Consider the following 22384-nt stretch of genomic DNA (forward strand, 5'->3'; position numbering starts at 1 on the left):
GGCAATTTTCTTACTGCTTCAAGAAGCTATTTACGTACAAAATTTTTAATTTATATACTAAAAAGCTGATTTACGAAGTCTGTTCAAATGCATTCGATTCAATTTAAATTAGTACCAACTGTACAGCTACACATAAAAAAGCCACTATTTAATCGTTAGTCCACCAAGACCAAAGCGTTCAAAGCAGCAGAATTAACCATTCATTAGAAGCAGTAAAAGATATGAAAGCTGCCCTTGTCTTTTATCAAGAAAAAGAACCATAAAATGCAAATATTTAACAAATGACAATCAGGAAAACCAACTCTATCCTAAAAAGGGACTTGCCAAACACAAAGATACATAGAAAAACGCAAATCAGAATGGTATTTGCAATCCTGCTAACAGCAAATCCGAAAGTGGGACAATCAAAGACCAAATTGAAAAGAATATCATCGTTAGTTTAAAGTAAACAATTCAAATTCTTAACAGTAATCAGCATAGTTCATTGGTGCCAAACTGGACCAAGCTATAAATTCAACATGCCGGTTAGTCTAGAATATGAAGAAAATAATGGCCAAAGGAAAGGGCTTACTGCAGAGTTAGCCGTGTAAGAAACAGGAATTTATTTGATAATGTAGCTCAGCTTCTACTTCTTGTCCATTGACAGGTTGATTATTTTAATGAACCCATCATCACCTAGAAATTAAGAAAAAAAGCATAGAACCCTATCAATCTTTGGCTTCGTTTGAGACGGCTTTCTTACTGCTTCTTAAAGCAGCTTTTTAGCATCAAAATTAATGTTTTTTACTAGAAAGCTGCTTTAAGAAGTAGAGAGAAAGACGTCCCAAACGAAACCTTAATTTGCTAAGATCTCTTGTATATGAATTACGCAAGAAAAACTAATTAAAAGAACTCACTGGATATAACAAGATGCTGCACAAAGCTGTAAGATGATAAAAAGTAGAGAAACATATGATGTGCTCTTAATAGTCGATGATTATAGGAAGTTCATGTAGAGCTCTCGATTCCACCGCTGCAGAACCTCCATGAACCATCGTCCTGCTTTTTTAACATATATTGTACTTTGTATGTACTGCAGTAAGGTATTCAAGAAGAATAAATAACCAGGCATTTCAGAAAAGGATAGAAGTGTGATTAGATGGCTGTAGAAAGTACCTGTAATAGCTAGGTCTTCTGGGCTGAGAATCTTTTACAAGCTCAGCAGCTTCTTCTAACACTGCTTCTACTTCGGCAACCTCAGCGCCAAGCTCATCTAGTACTATATCGGCCCTAAGAATAGATAATTTAAGTAAAACAAACCTCCAAAAGCATGCTCCTTTTTTGGCTGAAGATGCTAAATCCTGCCACTGCCCATAACAAATTGAGGATGTCAAGAAAAATTACAGAGAAGTTTAAAGAAACAAACAAAGAGATACAGAATGCCGACCTTTGACAGCATTGACTCAGAAAGAATCTCAGACAGGGTATCTATTTGATGATCAGGACCCAATGCCTCGGCTTTGATATCTTGCCATTGCTTCACCAGGCTTTCTGCTTCTTCCAAAGGCATTTTCCTTCTGTGTGCAGCAGTACCAGCAACAGCTGATGCCATAGTTAAAGATGAAAGATTATCAATAAACAAAGGATTTTCTATTTTTCTTCTATCTGCTGGATGTCTGTAGTAATGTTTGAAAAGTGCCAGCAGATTTTTAAGCTGACAGAAAATACTCTTATCAATGAAAGAAGAGCTTTTCACACCAGGTGCATTGTCAAATGTCCATATGCTGGCATTGTTGTTCATCGTTGATTGACTAGGCTGCAACATATGTGAGATTCTGGGCTGAGCAGTACTAAGCATCTTTAATACACCAAGCATGACACAACCAACAAAGGTGGTGCATGCTATCCTTCCCAGAATATCACCCGTGAGGCTCCAGCTTTCCCAAAATTTTGAATTCTGAAGATTAAGGCTTCTCTTCAATGGAGAATTTGATGGATTGCTGGTCATATTGTTAGCCTTCTTCAGACTTGATTGGGTCTGCAAGCTCACTGGTGCGAGCTGTTTTACAGCCTCTCCCATATGTCTTGCTAACTTTATTGGAGAGTGCTCAACAAAAGTGGTATTTTCTCGTGAAAGACCAAACGAAGGTGATCTGTTGTTAGCATAAAAGGCAGTAGAAGTCCCTATTTTTTTATTACTGAGATTGAGAATCCTTTTTGGCCCTCCAAAAAAGTTTGCCTGCAAGATGACAGTAGATAATTAAGGATGCAACAAGCAAATAGATTTCTTCAGCCTTTGATTAATTCTTACACTCACCAAAGAGGAAGCGCATTCTCGTGTATCGGGAAACACAGAAAGAGCAGCATCCTTCAGCCACTTTTCCTGGTCAATTTCAGTAGGTCATCTGGCATAAGACAAATTACAACCTAAATGCAAGCTCTGATAACGAGAAGGCGTGCAACAGATAAAACCATCTAGTTACCACATGTTTAAACTACACTTCCTGCCATGAAAGATGGTATGAAGTAATGGTATAACTCAAATCTTTCCAACAGGCACTATTCAATGCAGTAAATTTACAAAACAGAGTAATCAATCATTTCAATAAATATATCGGGTAAGACATGCCAATTTCCTCAAAAAAGATGATTCTACGTGAGAAATCTCCTTACTCATCAGAAAACTAAAGAAACAGAGAGCTTGTTAAACCAGCTAATTCATCATGGATACAATTATTCTTCGTGGTTTGATTGTTCATAGCCTAATCTGGTTAGACAGAATGTCACACAGACCATGCAATCCCTAGCCAACTTTCAGAAGTTTTTTTCACGGGTAAGAATATTTTAGTTAAGATTTTTTTTTTAACAAAAGCAAATATGATACTTGATAGCTTATTCCCAGCTTTATTTTCTATCATTTGGCATCACTAAACAGAACAAAAAAAAAGATGAGCAAGCCATTGAATTTTCACCAACAAGAGTAAAAAGTAGAATAACATGCTATAGATCCTAAAAAAGTCCCTTGGGCATCTTAGGGCAAAGGTCCAGTTAGATTTGAGGACCCTTATGATGACATGTCCCACTTCAGGGTGGGTTGTGTTCATCATATTTGGGCTCGTTATAATCCTTAATGATAAAACTCCTAAATTAAAAAATATATAATAAATGAGCAGATATCATTAATAATTTAAATTAAAATCACCCATGGTTAATAAATTTAAACATTATTCAATCAGACCTACAATTTGAACACCACATATTTGGCTAGATTAACACCCTTACCAGCTTAGCAAACACTAGGCGCTGTGATAAGCGCATCCCTTGGGCATCTTAGGGCAAAGGTCCAGTTAGAATTTTTCTTTTTATGCATATTGTGATGTGATGATCTTATATAACATTATGCATGTTTGTTTGTTGATTTGTGATATGATATTTTGAGCATTTGCACTTAAGTGATTAGATAGAAATATATTGCTTTACCTTGCAGGTGGTCATGCCCAAAAGCAGTTAAATTTAATAAATATACATGTTTTACTTGAAGGTGTTATCATAATAAGCTCAAGCCCTGAATAGGCATGGCCTACAGGGGCTAAAAATACAGGTCAACACCAATATATGCCAAGCTTTATATAATCATATGATTAATGCTTTATTGTGCTAACATATATTTTGTTGGGATTTTGTTTTGTTTTGTTTCGTTTTATTCATGTATATTATAACATAGGATAGCTATGTAGGTATTTCAAAAGGCAGGTAACCAAGTGATGATGTAGATGGAGACCTTCAAGACTCAACATATAATTTCTTTTATGCATAGTTTCTAAACTGAGTTGTAATTATGATAGAGCTCAACTATTTTTCTTTTCATTTTTCCTAAGATGTATAACAGACCCAGCTGTACTTTGGGCTTTTCTCTATTCTTTAAGATTGTGATTGATTGTTTATTTTAATTGTGCATTAGAACTGCATTTTTTTCTATGTTTCTTTATATATTTTGCTTGGAGTCGATCTAGATTTTTGTTATCATTAGACTTTAGCATGTTAAATTTTTTATCTTAAATAGCCAAATGACTAAAAAATAATCATAAAAAATTAAAAAAAATAATCTTTAAAAATAGATGAATGTCTTCTCTTACAGATTCTCTTTTAAAAAAATAAATATCAAACCCTTTGGTGAACTACAGATGTGTAGTCAACATTTTGTTGATCGCCCTGTCCATTAAAAATAAGATTTAAAAAATTAATAAAAACCTTAGACTAATGCACACATATGCATAGCTCAATGAGTCAATATGTTGGATTTATTTTCTACAACTCACTTAAAATTAGATAACTAAATTAAACTCTCATATGCAAATCATGTTCATTCATAGTCGGGTTATCTTTTGATTATGTGGTCAGTTTGTAAGAACTTTTCTCATACATCACACCTACCCTATCTTGCACATGTATAGAGAATGAACATCATGATTTTTATGCAATTAGGCAGGTCTAGGCAAAAAAGTTGGTCTAGGGGTGTAAGTGAGCCGAGCCATCTCGCGAGCCGACTTGAGCTCGACTAGTTAACGGGCTTATCAAGCCACGAGTTCGAGCTTGTATATTAAACGAGCTAAAGCTCAGTCAGGCTTGGCTCGTAAGCTCGTTGAGATGCTCGACTAACTTAAAATATATTTAAAACTTAATTTAAATTAGCATTATATAATATATTTAATATTTTAAATTAATTATATGTTAAAACAAAATTATAAAAAAAAATAAAAAATTTAATTTAAAACAAAGAAATCGAGCTCAATAAACAAGTCAAGCTCGAGTTTTTCAACTGAGCTTGAGCAATCAAGCTGGGCTCGAGCCTACAAATTTTTTAATGAGACGAGCTCAAGCTTAGTAATGAGCTCGAGCTCAGTAAAAACTAAATAAGCTTAACTCGATTAGACAAATACTCGACTCGTTTACACCCCTATGTAAGTCCAAGTCATGAGCAAGCATAATACCTGGTGGGGTTTCAAGTTATAAGTTTCATTGCAGTTTCAGCATTAGATTAGACAATGGGCCATATCTCATTCTTAAATTTAGTCCCCCTTAAATTTAGGATTGAGACTTAAATTGTCTATTGAGTATTTTAATTCTCATCAATGGGCAAGTTACCATTCTTGAGAGATTATAAAACCCATATATCCACGTCAGTGGATGACGTCGTTTCACATGCTCGATTATTATGCATGATATGTTTCCCATGTGTGATTTCACCTCCATTATGATGACCTCTATATGCTTTTTGTATACCATTTGCATGATGACTAACCATTTTGAGCCCCTTTCTTCCATTGAAATAGAAAATCTTAGAAGACATTTTATGTACCAAACCCCGAAAAAATTAAATGAACACACACTTCATCAAGAGTATTCTTGAACTCTTTATTCAAGATGTGATTAACTATGGGGGTTGCACCATGGGAAATCGGATTACTAATAATAAAATAAACCCTATTCAATAATATGTGTTGAGTAGAGGAAAAATTTGTTATATTTTTGCCTTTCGAATCTATAGACTGACCCATCTTTTATCCTTTGAGATAATACGATATCTTTTCTACAGAGTTATTAAAAAATAAATGCATGTATGACTAATTTTCCTTCCATTGATTTTCATGCTGGAGCATAAAGGCCCACCACCGTTCCTGCCCCTCAGGATGGTATAATTTAATCCGTTGTGATTCTCCCTATACATAAGTCTCTCTCGAAGACCAGAAAGGCTATAAATAGGTGCAAGGCTTTGACTATAATGAAACATTTAGTCTCTTTGGGAAAATACCAACAATCTAAATTCTCATCATTGATGTAGTCCATCACAACCAAATGGATGTCTTCAACACCTTCTTATAGGGATGTCTTCAAAAAACTATTTATATCAATCTTAAGGTTTCATAGATCCACACCATCCTTAGCTAGTATGCTTCTTACAAAAAATCATGTATGGCCTCCCACAATCACCTCGCTGGTAGTTTGCCACTCTTTCATAACACATTCAATAGCTTTGATTCTAGCCCAACATTGTGAATTCTTTGGTGCTACACAATTTCGCAATAATGTATCTTCTTTTTTATGTTATTGAAATTCTCCTAACTAGCAAATAGCAATCATGACAATGTCATCTCTTAGTAGCGGGGCAACCTCAATCAACACTTCAATATGTGCAATTTAGGCTATCTATCTGCTTTTTGGGCATTCAATCTAAGCCTACCAATAAGTGACCCGACCCACCAATCCAACCTGAACCCGCCCTAAGAAATCGGAACTCTGGTTCACCCATTTAATAAACGAGACGGGTTTGGGTTGAGTTTTCTAACTCATTTATTAAACTGGTTAGATTCATGTTGACCAACAAACCTATTTTTACCTAAAAATGACATGTTTAATAATGTCCCCCTTTTTTTTTCTTGTAGGTATAATCTTCTTATTTTTTATCAAATATCCTAAACTTAATAATTAATAAGTTGTAAAAAATAAACTAATTCGTGTTAAAAAGTTCGGATCAATTCAAGTTTGAGTTAAAAAATAAGTTATAAGTAATGAGTTAACAAGTCAGACTCGGGTCATTAGGGTTGCTAGCGGATTGGGTTGATCTTTCTGAACAATTTATTAAATGGGTCGGGTTCGGGTTTATTAGATTTGGGTCGGGTTAATGTCGGGTCACACCCAAACTCAACCTGTCAGTCTCTTTTGACACCCCTAATTCAATCAAATTAAATAACTTATGAACTTCACTTAAATACCTTATCAATATTCTTCAACAGCTCAATATTCTTCAACAGCCAAGCATTTGCAAGCCAATTCAAAATCCTAACACCTCCAAAGCATCCTCCCCAAAAACCCATGACACTAGCTATTCTGAACCTACTCTCCATCGCCATTTGGTAGAATCACCCCAATATCTTACTATAATAAGACTTGGTCATGAACCATTTATGTCAACACACGAATCATCCACTTGATCAACATTTCCAACAGCACAAAAGGGTGCTTCAATGCGTAAAAGCCACCAACATATGGCATACCCATTTACCATGGCCCCTTCAACTACATGAATATTTTGATTCAAATTGGGGCAGGAGATTGCACTAACCACAAGTCCCTACATGTTACCGCATGCTTCATGATTCTATGCCTATCTCTTGGGGCATGAAGAAGCAATCCAAATATAGAGTACTGGCAACCATCGCTACTCATATAATATAGATTCATTGACTTTAATTGATTAGCATTCTAATCACCTATCATATGACAATGCTTTGGCAATCGCTCTGGCCAATAACCATTTGTGTTTCATATCATAACAAAACATAGTGATTAACTATCATTTTTATTTGTGATTGCATCAAATCCAAAAGCATTATTGCCCATCACATTGCCACTAAAAGGCAGCTAGCTGATATCTTCACTGAGTCCCTAAACAACACGTGCTTCCAATTACTTCACAACAAATTGACAACTCTAAGAAACTCATCAATTTGAGGGGCAATACTACAACACATCTCCACTATATCTTTGAATTTCATCATGGTTGTCCATATGTTTGAATTATCCATTTATAAATACCTCTACTATTTACTTAAACTATCACACCCCCCAACGGCCACTCTCAGTCAAACACAAAGCATAATGGGACAAGTGAAAATAATTTTTTGTATACACAAATTTTTAATCCAAAAGAATTTAACAATTAACACAAATCAATTGAGTATAAGTAGTTCTAATATTTTTAATTTGTTTAACTACAGAGTTTCTAATACACATTAGTACTCCTTATACACCTCAAAATTTTCAGTCACATAGATGCCTAATTATTCTTTTATCTTATAACAAAATTGTAACACCAAAAACATAGTAGTCTATCATAACATGATCCTCATTTAGGTTCTACTTTGTCCCTTTCTTTACCTGAAATAACATTCAACAATATATCGTGCAAGCAATATTACTTATCAAATTTGAGAGGTGCAAAAAATGGGATACAATATTCTGATTAAATTTTGACTTTTAACCTTTCAAATTCTTGAATATTACATAAACATTACTGTAGCCATCTCTATAAAAGATTTCATTGTAATATTGTACACGGTAATGAAGATCAGGGTTTTGTCCTCTCACTTTCCATTAGCTGATTGTAATTTTCTTCTTCTATGGTTTGCAAACAATGCCATTCACAATATATCAATCAGCTTTGTATACTATATAACGATATAGATCCACCTATACAAGCTAGGTTGCCTTTAAACAAGCTCAATACCTGATTACAATGAATATTATTGTTCATCATTAAGACAACAAATAAACCTGAAGGCCTCCAAAATTCAACATAAGCACCATGAATAATCAGCTCAGACTCGATTGCAGAGAATATTCCCAGGAAAGAAAACACAATAAATATGCTTCGACTAAGCTATAATCAATAACCTAAATTGAGGTCTTGCAAAAAGGGATAAGCTGAATGGAGTTTAGCTACCTGAATAAACCAGCTAGCACTTGAATATCATCAGATTTTAACACAAGTAAGTTATTTAAACATTAAAAATGCATGAGATTCATGAAGCGTGGCACATGACATACTAGTGATTGATATATAGCCTGCTTGTCCCTGACTTCTGTTTTAGGAATATCTGCAGTAGAACTTTGCAAGGTTGAGTTCCCATTGATTTCAAGCTGCTGAAGCTTCTCAAACACTGCTGCTTCACCAATCTAAAAGCCTAGAATTAGCATTATAAATATAAAAAATGAGAGCTATAAGGGGTAGATACTAGATAGAGACAAAGTACCTGTCCCAAAAGAAATGAGACAAGTGCTTCCTCAAGCTTCAAGTCTGCACCCTCTGATGCAATCAAACACTCGCAAATGGTTTTAGCTTTATCGATCTACAATATAGGGGAAAAATTAAACTGAGTTAAAAAATCACACCTAGCAATGAAGGCTAAAATAGGATATCAGTTCAACGAGAATATACCAAATCCATTTGTCTTGTTGAAAAACCAAGAGCTAAATGTGCAATCATCGCCAAATAAAAGCAATCAAAATCAATTACAACTTTCTGGTTCTGAGATTCAAGTAATTTCTTGTTCTTCCGAGCAGAAGCCAAGTTTTCCCAAGAAAGTAGATCAACTATTTCAGAGGCCATCATCTTCTTCAACGCCTGGCTTAAGAAGCAATGCCAGTCTTGAACTCTACAGGAAGTTTCAACATCAAGACCTTGTCTGAGTAATTCACGCAAGGCCGCAATCGCACCTCTTCTACGCTCAGCATTATCAGAGATGTGAGGCAAGCTTAACAGCTCCAAAGTACAGGCTGGAGCAAGCTCTTCCAAAGATTCCTCTATCTGGAATCATGCCTAATAAAACAACTTATTTCGAAGAATATGTTGGAATAAGCTTACAGAGACACTTCAACAGCATACTTGCCTGAGATAGCAGTGGCATACTCCCAAGAGAATCTTTGCTCTTTAAAAGGTACTGAGCACGAGCAAGGGCTTCAAATCCTTCATACACTTTGCTTTTCTCAAAAGAAGCCTTTGCAATTGCACACTAAAAGAATGAAAGTATAACTTACATGTTTAGCTTTGACACGTTGTAGACATAAAGAAATATTTTTAAACAAAATAGAGTTCCTTTCACGGCCATATCTTACTTCAGCTAGTGCCATAGAGAGAAGCACATCGTGAACATATGGCTTAACATCAGAATGTTCAAGAGCTGCCTTACCAATTCCTACCACCATTTTTTCTTCTCCAACCTGTAAAAAAATGCAACAAAAGCATTCAAATAGCTAGTATAATAAAAATACATTGCCATGTCATGATTAGGGTGTACCTACTGCACGAGTCTCTAACTTATGTAGGATATCTAGAAAGAAACTGATGCATACATTTTTACCCCTAAATTATTAATATGTAATGCAACCTAAGCTCTGATATCAAATTAATGTAACCTAAGCTCTGATACCAAATTGATGAAATCTAAGCTCTGAAATCAAGTAGGAGAACACTAGGAAAGCATTAAGACACTTCCTTTCAATAAAACATAAACCAACACCAACTGAAAGAGACTTAATAGGAAACAAATATGAGAAAATGATTAGGAAATCGAGCAAAAAAAAGAAACAAACTAAAACATGAAATTTTATACCCTCAGAACAACCGCAATCGATCACCTCACATGCAAATCACAAAAATATGGAATGATGCTCAAAGGAAAACTCAAACAAGTAGTTCACCACAAAAAATTATGATCCCGTTCAAGTCGGCGCCCCTCTGGCAAATACCAACACAACAGGGCACAACAACACCTTATAACTCTCAATGTTTATGGAAGAAAGATACTGGTGGAAGAAAAACTGTGGAGAGAAGAAGTAGAAAGAAGACCGAGAGGAAGTAATAGGGGATAGGGGTAAGACTAGCTCGCAAGCTAAGTAGAAACCCTCAGTTTTAAATTTATTTACATAATCAACAACTTCTGCACAATGAAATTCATCTAGTATTTATAGGAGAAATGAGGGGAAAGGGCATGCATTAACTCTCATAAATGAGCCTCCAAAACAGCCAATAAGAACCATCCAACATAGCCCTCAAAAGAGAAACACAAAGCATCCTGCATAGGAAACAACAAAGAGAAAATCGAGCATCCAACAATAAGAAAACCGAGCCAACCAGCAGGGAAACTAAGTAGAAAACAGGAAAACTGAGCAGCCAGCAAGAAAATTGAACAACCAACAGAGAAACAGAGCAAATAGCAGGAAAAATGACAAGAAATCAGGGAAAACCAACAAACAACAGAGAAAAAATAGAAGACAACAGGGAAAAAATAGCAGACAACAGGAGCAAGGAAGTAAGATCAACACAATAGGAAGGCAATGGAGTGAATTGACCTGAAAGCACCTAACCCAGCATGATGATGGGTTGTTTTCATCATAGGGCAATACAAAATAAAATTACATAGCATCCAAAAACACAAGAAAAAAACAAACATAAAATAATAATTCATGACTACATCAATATGCTTTTTTGTATTCAAACTCTTGAACTCCATGTTACAATCAAAGTTACCTAAGCATTATTCTAGGCCAACTCTATCATGCAAGGTCATGTGTCAACATCATCATCATGTATTATCCTAATGGTTTGGATCGGAATTATATATCCTTACACTCCATTAATTCTTGTTGAGTTTAGCATGAGGTGTTCACGCTATATGCACAATCGTTTTAACATAATTTCTAACCAAGTTACCTTATGTTTATACCTTTTCCCGTCATCTTTTTCACAATAATTTTTATACACCAATCTTATGGGTGTGTCCCTCACCCTCTATTTTACATGTCCATACAACCTTAAAACTATTTTATATTATCTCATTTCAATAAGTGTTAGTGTGTTACACCTATCATCTCTATAAACATAAACAATTCCCAATCAATCAATTCTAGTTGATACATCTTAACAAACTTATTTTTGTCATATCCATCAAGTATAACCAATTTGATTATAATTTCAAAAATTTAACCTTCAAGTCTATCAATTTCTCTTATGGCATATTACATCAAGACAGTTCTCCATTTTAACTACCAACCTTAAATCTAGAAGTTAACTGATTTTGGGTGAAACAATTTGAGTTGAGCTTGGTCAACAAAAATTTGAACTTGACTTGACTTAATTAATCGAGCTAGAACTTGAGCCTACGCAGATGAGTTTGAGTCAATTTATGAGTCAACTTCTGTCTTTTAGAAAAAAAGAGAAGCTGAAGGCAAATGAGAGAAGCATTGAAAGCATAAACACATAAAGAATGGGAAATTGGGGGAAAAGGAAGCTGGATTTTTTTGGGTTTTACATACTTTTTATTTGATTGCTTAGATTATAATATTTATAAATAATTTCAATATGATTTTAAAAAATAGCCCACTTCTAAGAGCTCGTTAACAGTGACACGAGCTCGAGTTCGAGCTCGACTGTCGAGCTCGACTCGAGCTCGAGCTCGAGTTCGAGCTCGCTATCTATCTAACGAGCCGAGCTCGATAAGGGCCAAAACTCGACTCGACTCGACTCGTTTACACCCCTAGCTCAGCTACACTGTATCTCATCTAAATCCCCAATCTTCTTTATAATAAATCATTGATAGTTAAACACATTCACGCATAAATATCACTTAATCTTTTAACAATATAGATTGATAATTTTTGTTATCTCACACATGATAGACTTGAATATCACATACTTGATCTTGACTAAATATTTCATCCATTATTCTACTATCGACCCCGCATAGTGGAATAAAGACTTGTTATTGTTGTATCCATTGTTTTAATATTTCATCTATTTAAAAAGAAATCACCTAATAAAATTATGTCATTTGAATGAACTCCTTAAATAACTATCTAGTATCCAACAACTATCGCACAGTAGAAAGTACAAATTTCCACTATCATCAAGTAAATAGAATTTCATCTACATAATACGCTACTAACATCCTCAATAAACCTAAAGGAATAAAATTTTAGAAAAAATTGCAATTTGGTAAAGATGGGGTAGATTAATGGATAGTAGAGAACAAGCATCAAAGTATTAGTGAGACCACCTATGCTGGTGCCAAACAATAGTTATTGTCATTTGGCAGAACTTCGAACGATGCACAGTATTGACTCCAATAGTATTTGTGTATATATACCAACATGGGCATGGAGCCTGCTATTGACATAGTAAGCTAACATCTCTAATCAAAGGCCAAAAGTAACCCAATAAAGCCTTGTCAGTGCAAACACGCTTAACAAACGTGGAACGGATACAGATTGTTATAGAATTTAACTGAAACAATTCCACATGTGGTTAAAGTTTAAGACATGCTTTCCTCTTTTTAAGTTGTCCTCTATAGTCTATGAACAATTTTGTTTTGCAAGAGAGAACACCAATGCTCTTCACCCTCTTCTTTGGCTAGACCCATTGGTTCAAGCTAAAGATGCCTGCAAGCTTCCTGATTTGGATTGGCTAGAAACCATTTGTGACACTTGAGTTTCCTTGAATTTTTTTCAAAGAAATGGTGGGTCCATCTGTGGGACTATCCATCTCTATTGCAATTCATTCATTCATTAGGCAATACTTGTTGTGATCAACATAAAAATTTATTTTGAAAAAATTATTATTATTATAATAATAATTTTTATTATTATTGTGGCATTTTATATTTTAATTATTGCAGTTAATGGTCCTTACCCCAAATGAAAAAAAATATATTTAAATAATAAATAACTTTGTAATAATTATGAAATAAAATAATTTTGGGACTAAAAAATAAATAAATTCATACATAAATAATATATTTCATAAATTTAAAATTAAATATAAATAATTATTAATTTTTATTATATATTTAAATCACATAATTAATAAATTTAATTTAAATTTAAATATCTCAAATCATTGATTTTTAATTTTTATTTAATAGAAATTTAGTTTTATATATAAATATATAAATTTAATATAAATAATTTTTAATTTATGTTATATATTTAGGTAAAATTTACACCTATAAATTATATATATAATTCACATTATAAAATCAAATTTATAAAGTCATACTACATTATTTATTTTAGATTATTATTTTCTTAATATTATTTAATTTCATATTTAGAGAGAAATTAGGTAAAAAAAAGTTTATTAGTATATTATAATCAAAATTATACCGAAAATATATCTTAAAAAATTTTTAATATATTTTAAGATAATTATAATACACAAATAATTATAAATTTAAGAACATTAAAAATTATTATAACCATTTTTTATTTGAATATTCTATATATTTTTTTTTTCAAAGAATCCTCATGGAAGCAATCCACCATGCACACATTGTAGAAATTTCTACTAATTGTTTAGTCCCACATCACTTAGGAGGTTTGCATTGTATTGTTCATATGGCTTTTCATGTATTCATGAATTAAGAACCCACATAGGGTGGTGGAACCATGTGGGTATTATTTGTTAGTGCTTAATACATTATTATTATTATTATTGTTCGACAAGTTTTACGCTGGCTGTCAAATACCTAACGCAACCCACCACTTTTCTCATCCAGGACTTGGGACCTGGCAATGGCAGTGTTAATACATAATAATTTAAAATTGACGGATATAATTAAACAAATAAAATATGTTATATTTAAATTAATATCATATTTAATTAAATATTATATATTAAATTAAATTATTTTAATATATTATGAATAAAATTGGATGGTCTTTAAAGATCGGAACCAATTTTACCGATTTGATAGTGGACCGATTTTTCATGAGGATCGAACAGGCCACATGACTAGTTCACGGTTGAACCAGTCGAACCATACGATCCAGTCCAATTTTCAAAACCATGGTAAAATGTGAGGCCATGCATAATTATGAATGTAGTTCATGTAATTACACATTGTTGTATATTTTAGGGACATATATGTCAAACACAATTACATGCAACATGTTTTACGGGCATTCCATTATTTGTCCATATGGCATTTTTGTGCTTTTTCATCGCTTTTAAACCAAGAGGAGCTAACAATCCTTGTTCAATCTCCAACTCAATTCAATCATGCTTGCTTCATTCTCCAACTGCATTTTGATTGCAGAAAATCTGTGTCAAAGTTTACGAGTGGCATCTTTTAGGGTTGGATCTTATTCTTAGTGCACATGAGCCCAACTCCTAGTTGATGACACAGTGATCATGGCCACAATTTTGCATGGTATATTTTTTTCCCATAATGAGGAGCGAAGTTTAGCTAAAAGCCTCAAGATTTCGAGGAATTTGGGTAACAATTCCACGCGAAGAGCATCCCACCCACACCAAGAAATGAAGGTACAAAAATTACTAGTAAGAGTATCATTTAAACACAAGCCAAGAAAGGTATGTATAGGTGACATAGATAAGCTAAGCTTTATGGGGACTAAGGAGTCCTTATGAAACAACGAACAAAAGGATCACATTAAACCAACAGTTGATGACATCAAGTTGATGATGAAGAAAACTATAAGCAAAGACCATTTTGTAATGAACATGCACTTATACCATAATGTCATCATGATGTTCCTCTGATAGTGCTTCAATGCTTCTTCCTACAAGCTCCAAAAGCTTTTCATTGAAGTTATTTATAGGGGAAAAGGACCCCAACTTTGCATTTAGGAAAGATGAGGCTCTAGCTTGGGAGCTAACTTAGAAAGAACCATATGCAACGATTAATTAAGTATAATTTGTGTAATTCAGCGTAATTAGAATCTCATTGTTTATTTATGGGGGTATGTAAGTGCATGTTAAGATTGTCTATATGTAAACTGCGTCATGTTTTTAGTATGGGATCATCACTGCTGGTGTTTTAGTCACACAAATACTAGACTATCGCCACTCCTATATGGTGAATTATTAGACTAAAGTAAATCCCAATACGTCACATAGATACCCTTTCAGGATTGCAAATTGGAGAGACAAATTCAAAGAGAATCTTTATAAGAATCAATAAGAATACAGCATAATAGATTTCTCACAAATTGATGTACTAATATGATGTGCAACATTATTTCATGCATAGAAATTTGATGATTCACATATCACATGTCACCAATTCATTTAACAACTTACTTTCATTAAATATGAACATGCAATAGTATAATTACAATACAATGGATAATGAAGTGATGAAATACTTCAAGAAATTATGCAAGGAATTAAAAATACAAAAAATTAGAAAACAATTAAATTAAATTTTCATAATTGAATTTAAAATGAGTCAATTCTCCATCAAAATTAATAGCATTAAACAAACCAATATTAAATTATGTAGATGAAATGAACTAATGAATGAAAATATCAAAATGAGAAAAAAAAAGCCTAATGTAGGTGTAAAAAGAAGACTTCCCCCAAAATCAGGAAATTGCACTTGTACTGCACCCAAAGGAATCACATATCCAACTTTCACACACAAGATTAAAATTGGAAAGAGAAATTTTATTTAAGCTTAAAGTTTAAATTACATGGCTCTTATAAATACAATGTGTATTGTTTGAAATTTGAATAAAACCATAAAATTGAGCCAAATGAATCTTATTTTATTGCTTAGGTTCGATTATTAAAGTATCAATTCAATTTTTTGTTGTAATTTTAACCTTCTTTGATTTTTGTTTCTTAAAGCTAATCAAACCAAAAAATTAAATTATAATAATATCTTCAAACAATTAATCAACAAATCCCATGAAATATAAATAATATGGATATTCTTTATTTCAAATGCAAAAAATATAAATTTAGGAATTACTAATTGGTATTTTTCTTAATATATAATATTTAAGCTAAATATAATTAGATTCATTATTAAAGTTAATTACCTTTCAGTTATTTTAGAATAGAATTGAATAAACAGAACTAAAGTTCAATTTGAATCAGTTTGATTTGAAAAATAGTTTAATTTGTTCAAATTTATAAATTTTTGAATCAAAATTAATTAGTCCATCCAATCTGTAAACCAAATCGACTAAATAGACCAAATACACACCCCTACTTATAGACTCTATCCCCTAGGCTAATAGAAATGGCTGGCATAGGATTAACTCAATTCAAAATTAGACTAATCCCAATGTTAATTAAAACAATAAATTGGAACAATCCAAATATATATCCACAACCAAATACACAATCCGGAAAACTTAACATTGTCAAACAAATTCCACATTTTAAAAATCCCAAATATGTATATATACATACATGCTCTGCCAATAGAAACTACAAAATCAGAACAACAAAGGAAAGCCACAGCTACGGGTGTAAGTGAGCCGAGCCGGCTCGAGCTCGACTCGTTATCAAACTTGCTAGCAGAGCTTAGGGAGCCACAAGTTTGATCTTGTATGAGGCTCGACTCGTGAGCTCGCGAGCCAGCTCGAATCACTAATTTATAATTAAATAATTTTTATTTTGTTTATTAAATTAGAATATTAAAAAAATTAATAGTAAATACGGATGGCATGTAAAGAATTGATAGCTTTTATTAAAAAGTTGTTGAAGTGTTGCATCTGCATTTTTTTTTCAAATCAAATTAAAAAATAATAATAATAAATATGGGTGGCCTGCTGAAGTTTTGAAAATCCCGCAGAAGAACGGAATTTGTGATTCGAAAGCGAACCATGAGCGCAAACTAAATTGGGATTCGACGCGAAAGACGACGCGGACCTCGGAAGATGACGCGGAAAAAGAAATACATGGACCTCGGAAGACCACTGCGGAAGGCGGACTAGACGCGAAAGGATTGCGAACGACTCAAGCTCGTTTACTGTGGGGTGAATCGAGTTCGAGCTCGAATTGGGCCTGGCTCGAGCTCAACTCGACTCGTTTACACGCCTAGCCACATGCCACAAAAACATGAATCGCTTAGAGCAAGAAAGAATAGAAACCAAAAAGATGTGTACGTAATACGTCCAAAGTAAACAATCCAGATGCCACCGTCCAAAACCCTATAAGCCACCACCCCAAATAATGGATAAAGCCAAAGCCAAAGGAGACAAAAATAAAGGAAAGCCAAATTCCAACATGTAAACCTTAGCATTGTAAACCAAATTCCAAAATTTTAAAATCCACAATATGTATATATGCATACATGCTCTGCCAATAAAAACTGCAAAATCACAACAATAAAAGAAAGCCACATCCCACAAAACATGAATCGCTTGGAGCAAGAGAGAACACAAAAAAGATATGTACATGATACGTCCAAAGTAAACAATTCAAATGCCATCGTTCCAAAGCCCTGTAAGCCACCACCCCAAATAATGGATAAAGCCAAACACGAAAGTCTAAGGAGAAAAAAATAGCAATCAAAATCCTCCCTCCCCCTTAAAAAAAAAAAAAGAAAAAAGAAAAAAAGAGGAAATATCTAGCAACTACACTACACTGGCCTGCCTAAAAAACATCTCAAATTAAAAACAAATATTGCAAATTCTTGAAAGAAGAATTTAGAAGATACTTGTTGTTTCATAGCATAATTGCTTCATATGGCCATATGTTTATAATCCTAAGTATGCTTCAAATCCTTATGGTGATCAAATCAAACATTGTGAAATTCGCTAAATAACCAATATTCCTTTATCATATGAAATCTTAATATTTTAACCCATAACCATCCAACAAGGTTTATAAGATCTGATATGATTGAATTCCCATTTTTGTATTTCCTAAGCAATCCATGATCAATCATGAAAGTTCTTCAGGGTCAAAATTTCAAACAGATGAAAAGGACATACTTACCTCTTGTAGAAGGCACAAAGCACCAGGCAACCAAGCCCAAGGAATGCGTAAAGAAGATTTTGGCGAAATGTTTTCTTTTAAATTGCCAGCGTATTCTGGTTCAAATAGAAGCTTATCTCTGATATCCATTAGAAGATGCTGGAAACACAAGTAGAAAGAATGTCAACATAATATTTTTTTGAAATTGTTCACATCTATCTCATCAACATGAAAATGTATTCTGCCTGTGATACCTGCCGTGAGAAAATGGCATCTCCAGTGTAACCAGCCTCGATCTCTGAATCTTTTAAATCCATCACAGCTTTTACAACCTCATCCTTTTCAGCTTTCAGAGAAAGACCTAAGAACTGCAAAGATATCACTGAAACTAAGAAGAAACCCACATGAAGGTGTTTAGTCACACTGCAAAAGTAACACACGCATATGCCTATAACATTCATTCGAACTTCCAACCCACAGTACTAGAATTTTAATTGAAAGCTACAACTCATTTGAATTCATTATTCCAGCAAATGGTATGAGTTCGCTAATCAAAGAAACGATATAAATTACAAAAATAAGAAAATCCACAACCTGATAACATGTGACAGGAATCTCCACCAGCCCTACGATCTGCCCACTCTCCACCTCCGTCGCCTTCAATGCAGACCGTCTTGCGACGCACCTCCGACTCAATCTAGCTCTTGCCTCCGGCGACAACCTCTTCGTTAGCCCAGTTGTACCTATCCGTCCTAAGAAAGTTCCGCCGCCTCGAGACTCAGACGGGGGAATAACCCGCCGTCTCTCATCAAAAACTCCATACCCAAAGAAACGAGAGTAAGGAGCTAAACTTAGCACCAAGTGAACCAATGCCATGACCAGAAGCACAAATTAATCAGCAGCTAAACACCGAGTCAACCAGAGCTTCTTCATCTCGATGGAGAACAACGACCGAACTACATGTGATATGTGCACCTGGTGGAAAAGAATCCGAATGGAGACGGCGCTAGGGTTAGGGCTTCTGTGCTTCACTCCACTGCCGGAGTCATAGGATATCTCAAGCGCACGGAGAAATTGGAAACCGAATGCTGAGGAATCGATTCCGCCACATGACTGATGCTAAAAAGAGCGTCGCTGTAACATAAAAGCTCGATTCCCATAAGAAAAATCACACAAAAAAATTCATTGTGGATATACATGCACTTTATTTCATGCTATTTAAATATTCAATATTTAAAATTATAATATTATGTATTTATCTCTTATAAAATAAATATGAATGTATAAAATAAAATATTAAAATTTTTAAGATAGTATGGGTGATAATCATGAAATATAATAGTGATATATTCGATATTAAAATTTTATATGAGTGATAAGAATGTAATATTAAAATTTTGGGTATTAGATATATAAATAATTTGTAATAAAATTGTATGTATCTAAATCATGTATTTAGGCCCTTCATTACATATTTCTCAAATTAAAATATATTACATTTTTATTAGATTGTTTGAGTTAAATATACATTTTTTTTAGAAGTGTATGATAGTTTAGAAGCGAAATAAATGATTTGATTCTAAAAATTTGAGTTGAGATTGATATGTTTAATAAATGTTTTCGGTATTAGAAGTGTATGATAATTCAAAATAGGTTAATGTGTAGTGTTTGATTTTTTAGCTGGTTGGTTTCTGGTTGGTCTTTTGACCAGTATTTTAAACGGGTCAAGTTCATATTGGTTGGATTCCAATCATGTCAGATCCCTTCCTTGTGGAAGAAGAACTTCCACCGGATCTTGAGAGAGAATGAGGAGGGAGAGAGGAGAGGGGAGGAGAGCCAAAAATTCTATAAACTTTATTTCTTTCTTGGCCTCATATTACAGCCTAAAAACCCCTATTAAAAGACTCCTAAAGCTATACAAATAGCTACACAAATGATCATACATGTCATACAAAAAATAATCCTAAATCTAGGAACAATACATAACAAATCAGGTCAATTTCAGGCCTGACTTGAATCGAACCCATCAATCCATTTTGACTCCCCTATGAATATAATAGTTAGGACTAAGAGGTGTCTCAAAATTAGAATGAATGATACTATTAGTGAATCGAAATACGATCATAGTTCTATTCGTTTCAATTTTGAATTAATTTGAATCAAATTGGATTATTTCTAAGTTGTTTCATTTAACATCATCTAAAAATTAACAATTTTTTTATAAAATTAAAATACTTTGTGTATTATTATAGCTGCCGGAGGAAGGAGGACCTAAGCGACATAAGCATGTAAATAACTTCCATTTTCGCATCATATAAGTAATCTGTCAGAGTTCAGTAAGAAAATATGTAATATTTCAAGTTTGAAGGATCTGAAAATTGTCTCTGTATTTTATAATTAAGCAATAATTATGTTTTTATTATGATGAATCAATTTGTACAAAGACCTAAGAAAAATCAATTGGTATTTTATGCTAACAAGATGGTACTATATTATTGCGTCTTGAAAATTTTGCATCAGTAGAGAAATAGAGAATTTAGCATCTTAGTCTTGTACGAATATTCAACACACATAGAGATTAGAGAGAGAGGTGTATTGTTCAGGAGTGATCATAATTTTTACGTGAAAACTTCTAAAAAAAGGGAAAAAACTACAAGGTCTTGCCCAATTTAGATGAATTTACTAGTGTTTCTGGTTGATTGCAAATAATGCCCTTCATTGGAGGAGAGCGTTGGCTCAATAAAATAAACACACATTGTATAAAAAGCATATTCCATAGTTGGAGAATGACATGATAATTGTTCTAAATAGAGTATCGTCTATTTTGTTTGATTGGGAATGCCGTAATTGAATAATGATGGCCAGAAGGATCATTGTTAGAAGGCAATAGAGGTTGGAAGGACCACAGTCGGGCGTTGGTGGTCGGAAGGATCATAGTCGATGAGTTACGATCGTCGAAAGGACCATAATCGGGCGACGATGGTCGAAGAGACCATAATTGGCAAACGATGGAGGACTAAAGTACCATAGTCGGTTGACGGTGGTCAAAATTGTCACGCCCCAACATCTATATTTGAAGAATTGCATCTATCTTTTATTTTGGCCATTTAAATAGAGCTTATGAACAATGGAAAGAATTATGCATGCTGTCATGAGCCTCGTATCAGAGGAGTTTCTTATTCATATTTGCATCAAATATTCGTATCCGATCAAGACAATTTTTGTAACATATCACATATAGATGAATTTTTGCCAGTGCAATAAAATGTCAAAAAAAAATAAAAATCTTTATAAATTCATCTTGATCATGAAATGAATGAGCATTGGTATGATTTTCAAATTTTTATTAGAAAGTTTATGAATCATGATATAGATTTTTAATTTAAAAAATGATCTAATCTAAGTTTTAGATTGAGAGTAGGATAAATTATGATGTTGTCTTGATGATGAGTGAAGAATAATATTTTAAGAATTTCGATGCAGGAAATTCAATTGAGTTGATCGATCATAAATATTAGTGTAGGTGAAATACTTATTTCAACTAGAGGAACATAGAAAATAGAGTTCATCGACCCTTTATATAATTTTCAATAAGTAATTAATATTTCTTATAAAAATTATTGGCCATTCAAGATAATTTCATTATTAAAATGTGTGCATATAACAAATTATTTAAATTATTTAAATATCAAATTTTTATTTATTTTTTTAAATTGCTAATAAAAAAAATAATTTAATTGATGTTTTAATAGTAACTAGTAAGTATTCAACATCAATAATGCTTTGTTTTTTGTCTAAGAATTAAGAACAAAAATATTATTGCCTCATAATTACATCTTGACAGTAATGTAAGTTTGGAATTCATAAGAAATTAACTCTGCTAGTTAAATTATCCTTCAACCAAGTAAAAATTAAAACTTGAAAATTTTATAAAAAAGATATATTGAACTAATATAAAATAATTCAAAATAATAATAAACCAAAAATAATATTATTAAAGTCATTAAAAAACAAATAATTCATAAAACTAATCTCACATAATTGTTGTTAAGTCCAATGATAATTATATGTTGGGGGATTAAAACATGCAACGAACATAAACAATAAAGAGATAAAATG

At 33.2% G+C, this 22384-nt stretch overlaps 1 protein-coding gene across 3 annotated transcripts; it reads right to left on the reverse strand.

Annotated features, from left to right (window-relative positions):
- Positions 1-218: 218 nt before the first annotated feature.
- Positions 219-19425, reverse strand: LOC110103763 (plastid division protein CDP1, chloroplastic). Of its 3 annotated transcripts, XM_020832599.2 has the most exons (14): positions 18860-19422; positions 18520-18633; positions 18287-18424; positions 9655-9759; positions 9429-9551; positions 8978-9346; positions 8793-8888; positions 8587-8715; positions 2297-2362; positions 1738-2218; positions 1427-1581; positions 1156-1346; positions 897-1072; positions 219-675 (listed from the first exon to the last, which is right to left on the reverse strand). In XM_020832599.2, the coding sequence occupies exons 1-13, from the start codon at positions 19139-19141 to the stop codon at positions 988-990; spliced, it is 2334 nt and encodes a 777-aa protein (XP_020688258.1). In that variant the 5' UTR covers positions 19142-19422; the 3' UTR covers positions 219-675; positions 897-987. The 3 variants fall into 3 exon arrangements, with proteins under 3 accessions (XP_020688258.1, XP_028549085.1, XP_020688250.1); XM_028693252.1 differs by having other exon boundaries at positions 1156-1340; positions 1427-2218; positions 18860-19425; XM_020832591.2 differs by having other exon boundaries at positions 1427-2218; positions 18860-19423.
- Positions 19426-22384: the final 2959 nt, after the last annotated feature.

Source organism: Dendrobium catenatum, unplaced genomic scaffold, assembly GCF_001605985.2.
Source record: "Dendrobium catenatum unplaced genomic scaffold, ASM160598v2 fragScaff_scaffold_30, whole genome shotgun sequence".
Taxonomy (NCBI): Eukaryota; Viridiplantae; Streptophyta; class Magnoliopsida; order Asparagales; family Orchidaceae; genus Dendrobium; species Dendrobium catenatum.

What these genes read in the sequence shown, in the direction of transcription:
- LOC110103763 (XM_020832591.2), bottom strand. Translation starts at nt 19,141, where the DNA reads ATGGCATTGGTTCACTTGGTGCTAAGTTTAGCTCCTTACTCTCGTTTC. An exon ending in AGGCTATATATCAATCACTA is followed by an intron (nt 2,363 to 8,586) that starts GTATGTCATGTG and finishes GAAATTGACCAG; the next exon opens with GAAAAGTGGCTGAAGGATGC. An exon ending in GAGAATGCGCTTCCTCTTTG is followed by an intron (nt 2,219 to 2,296) that starts GTGAGTGTAAGA and finishes GTCATCTTGCAG; the next exon opens with GCAAACTTTTTTGGAGGGCC.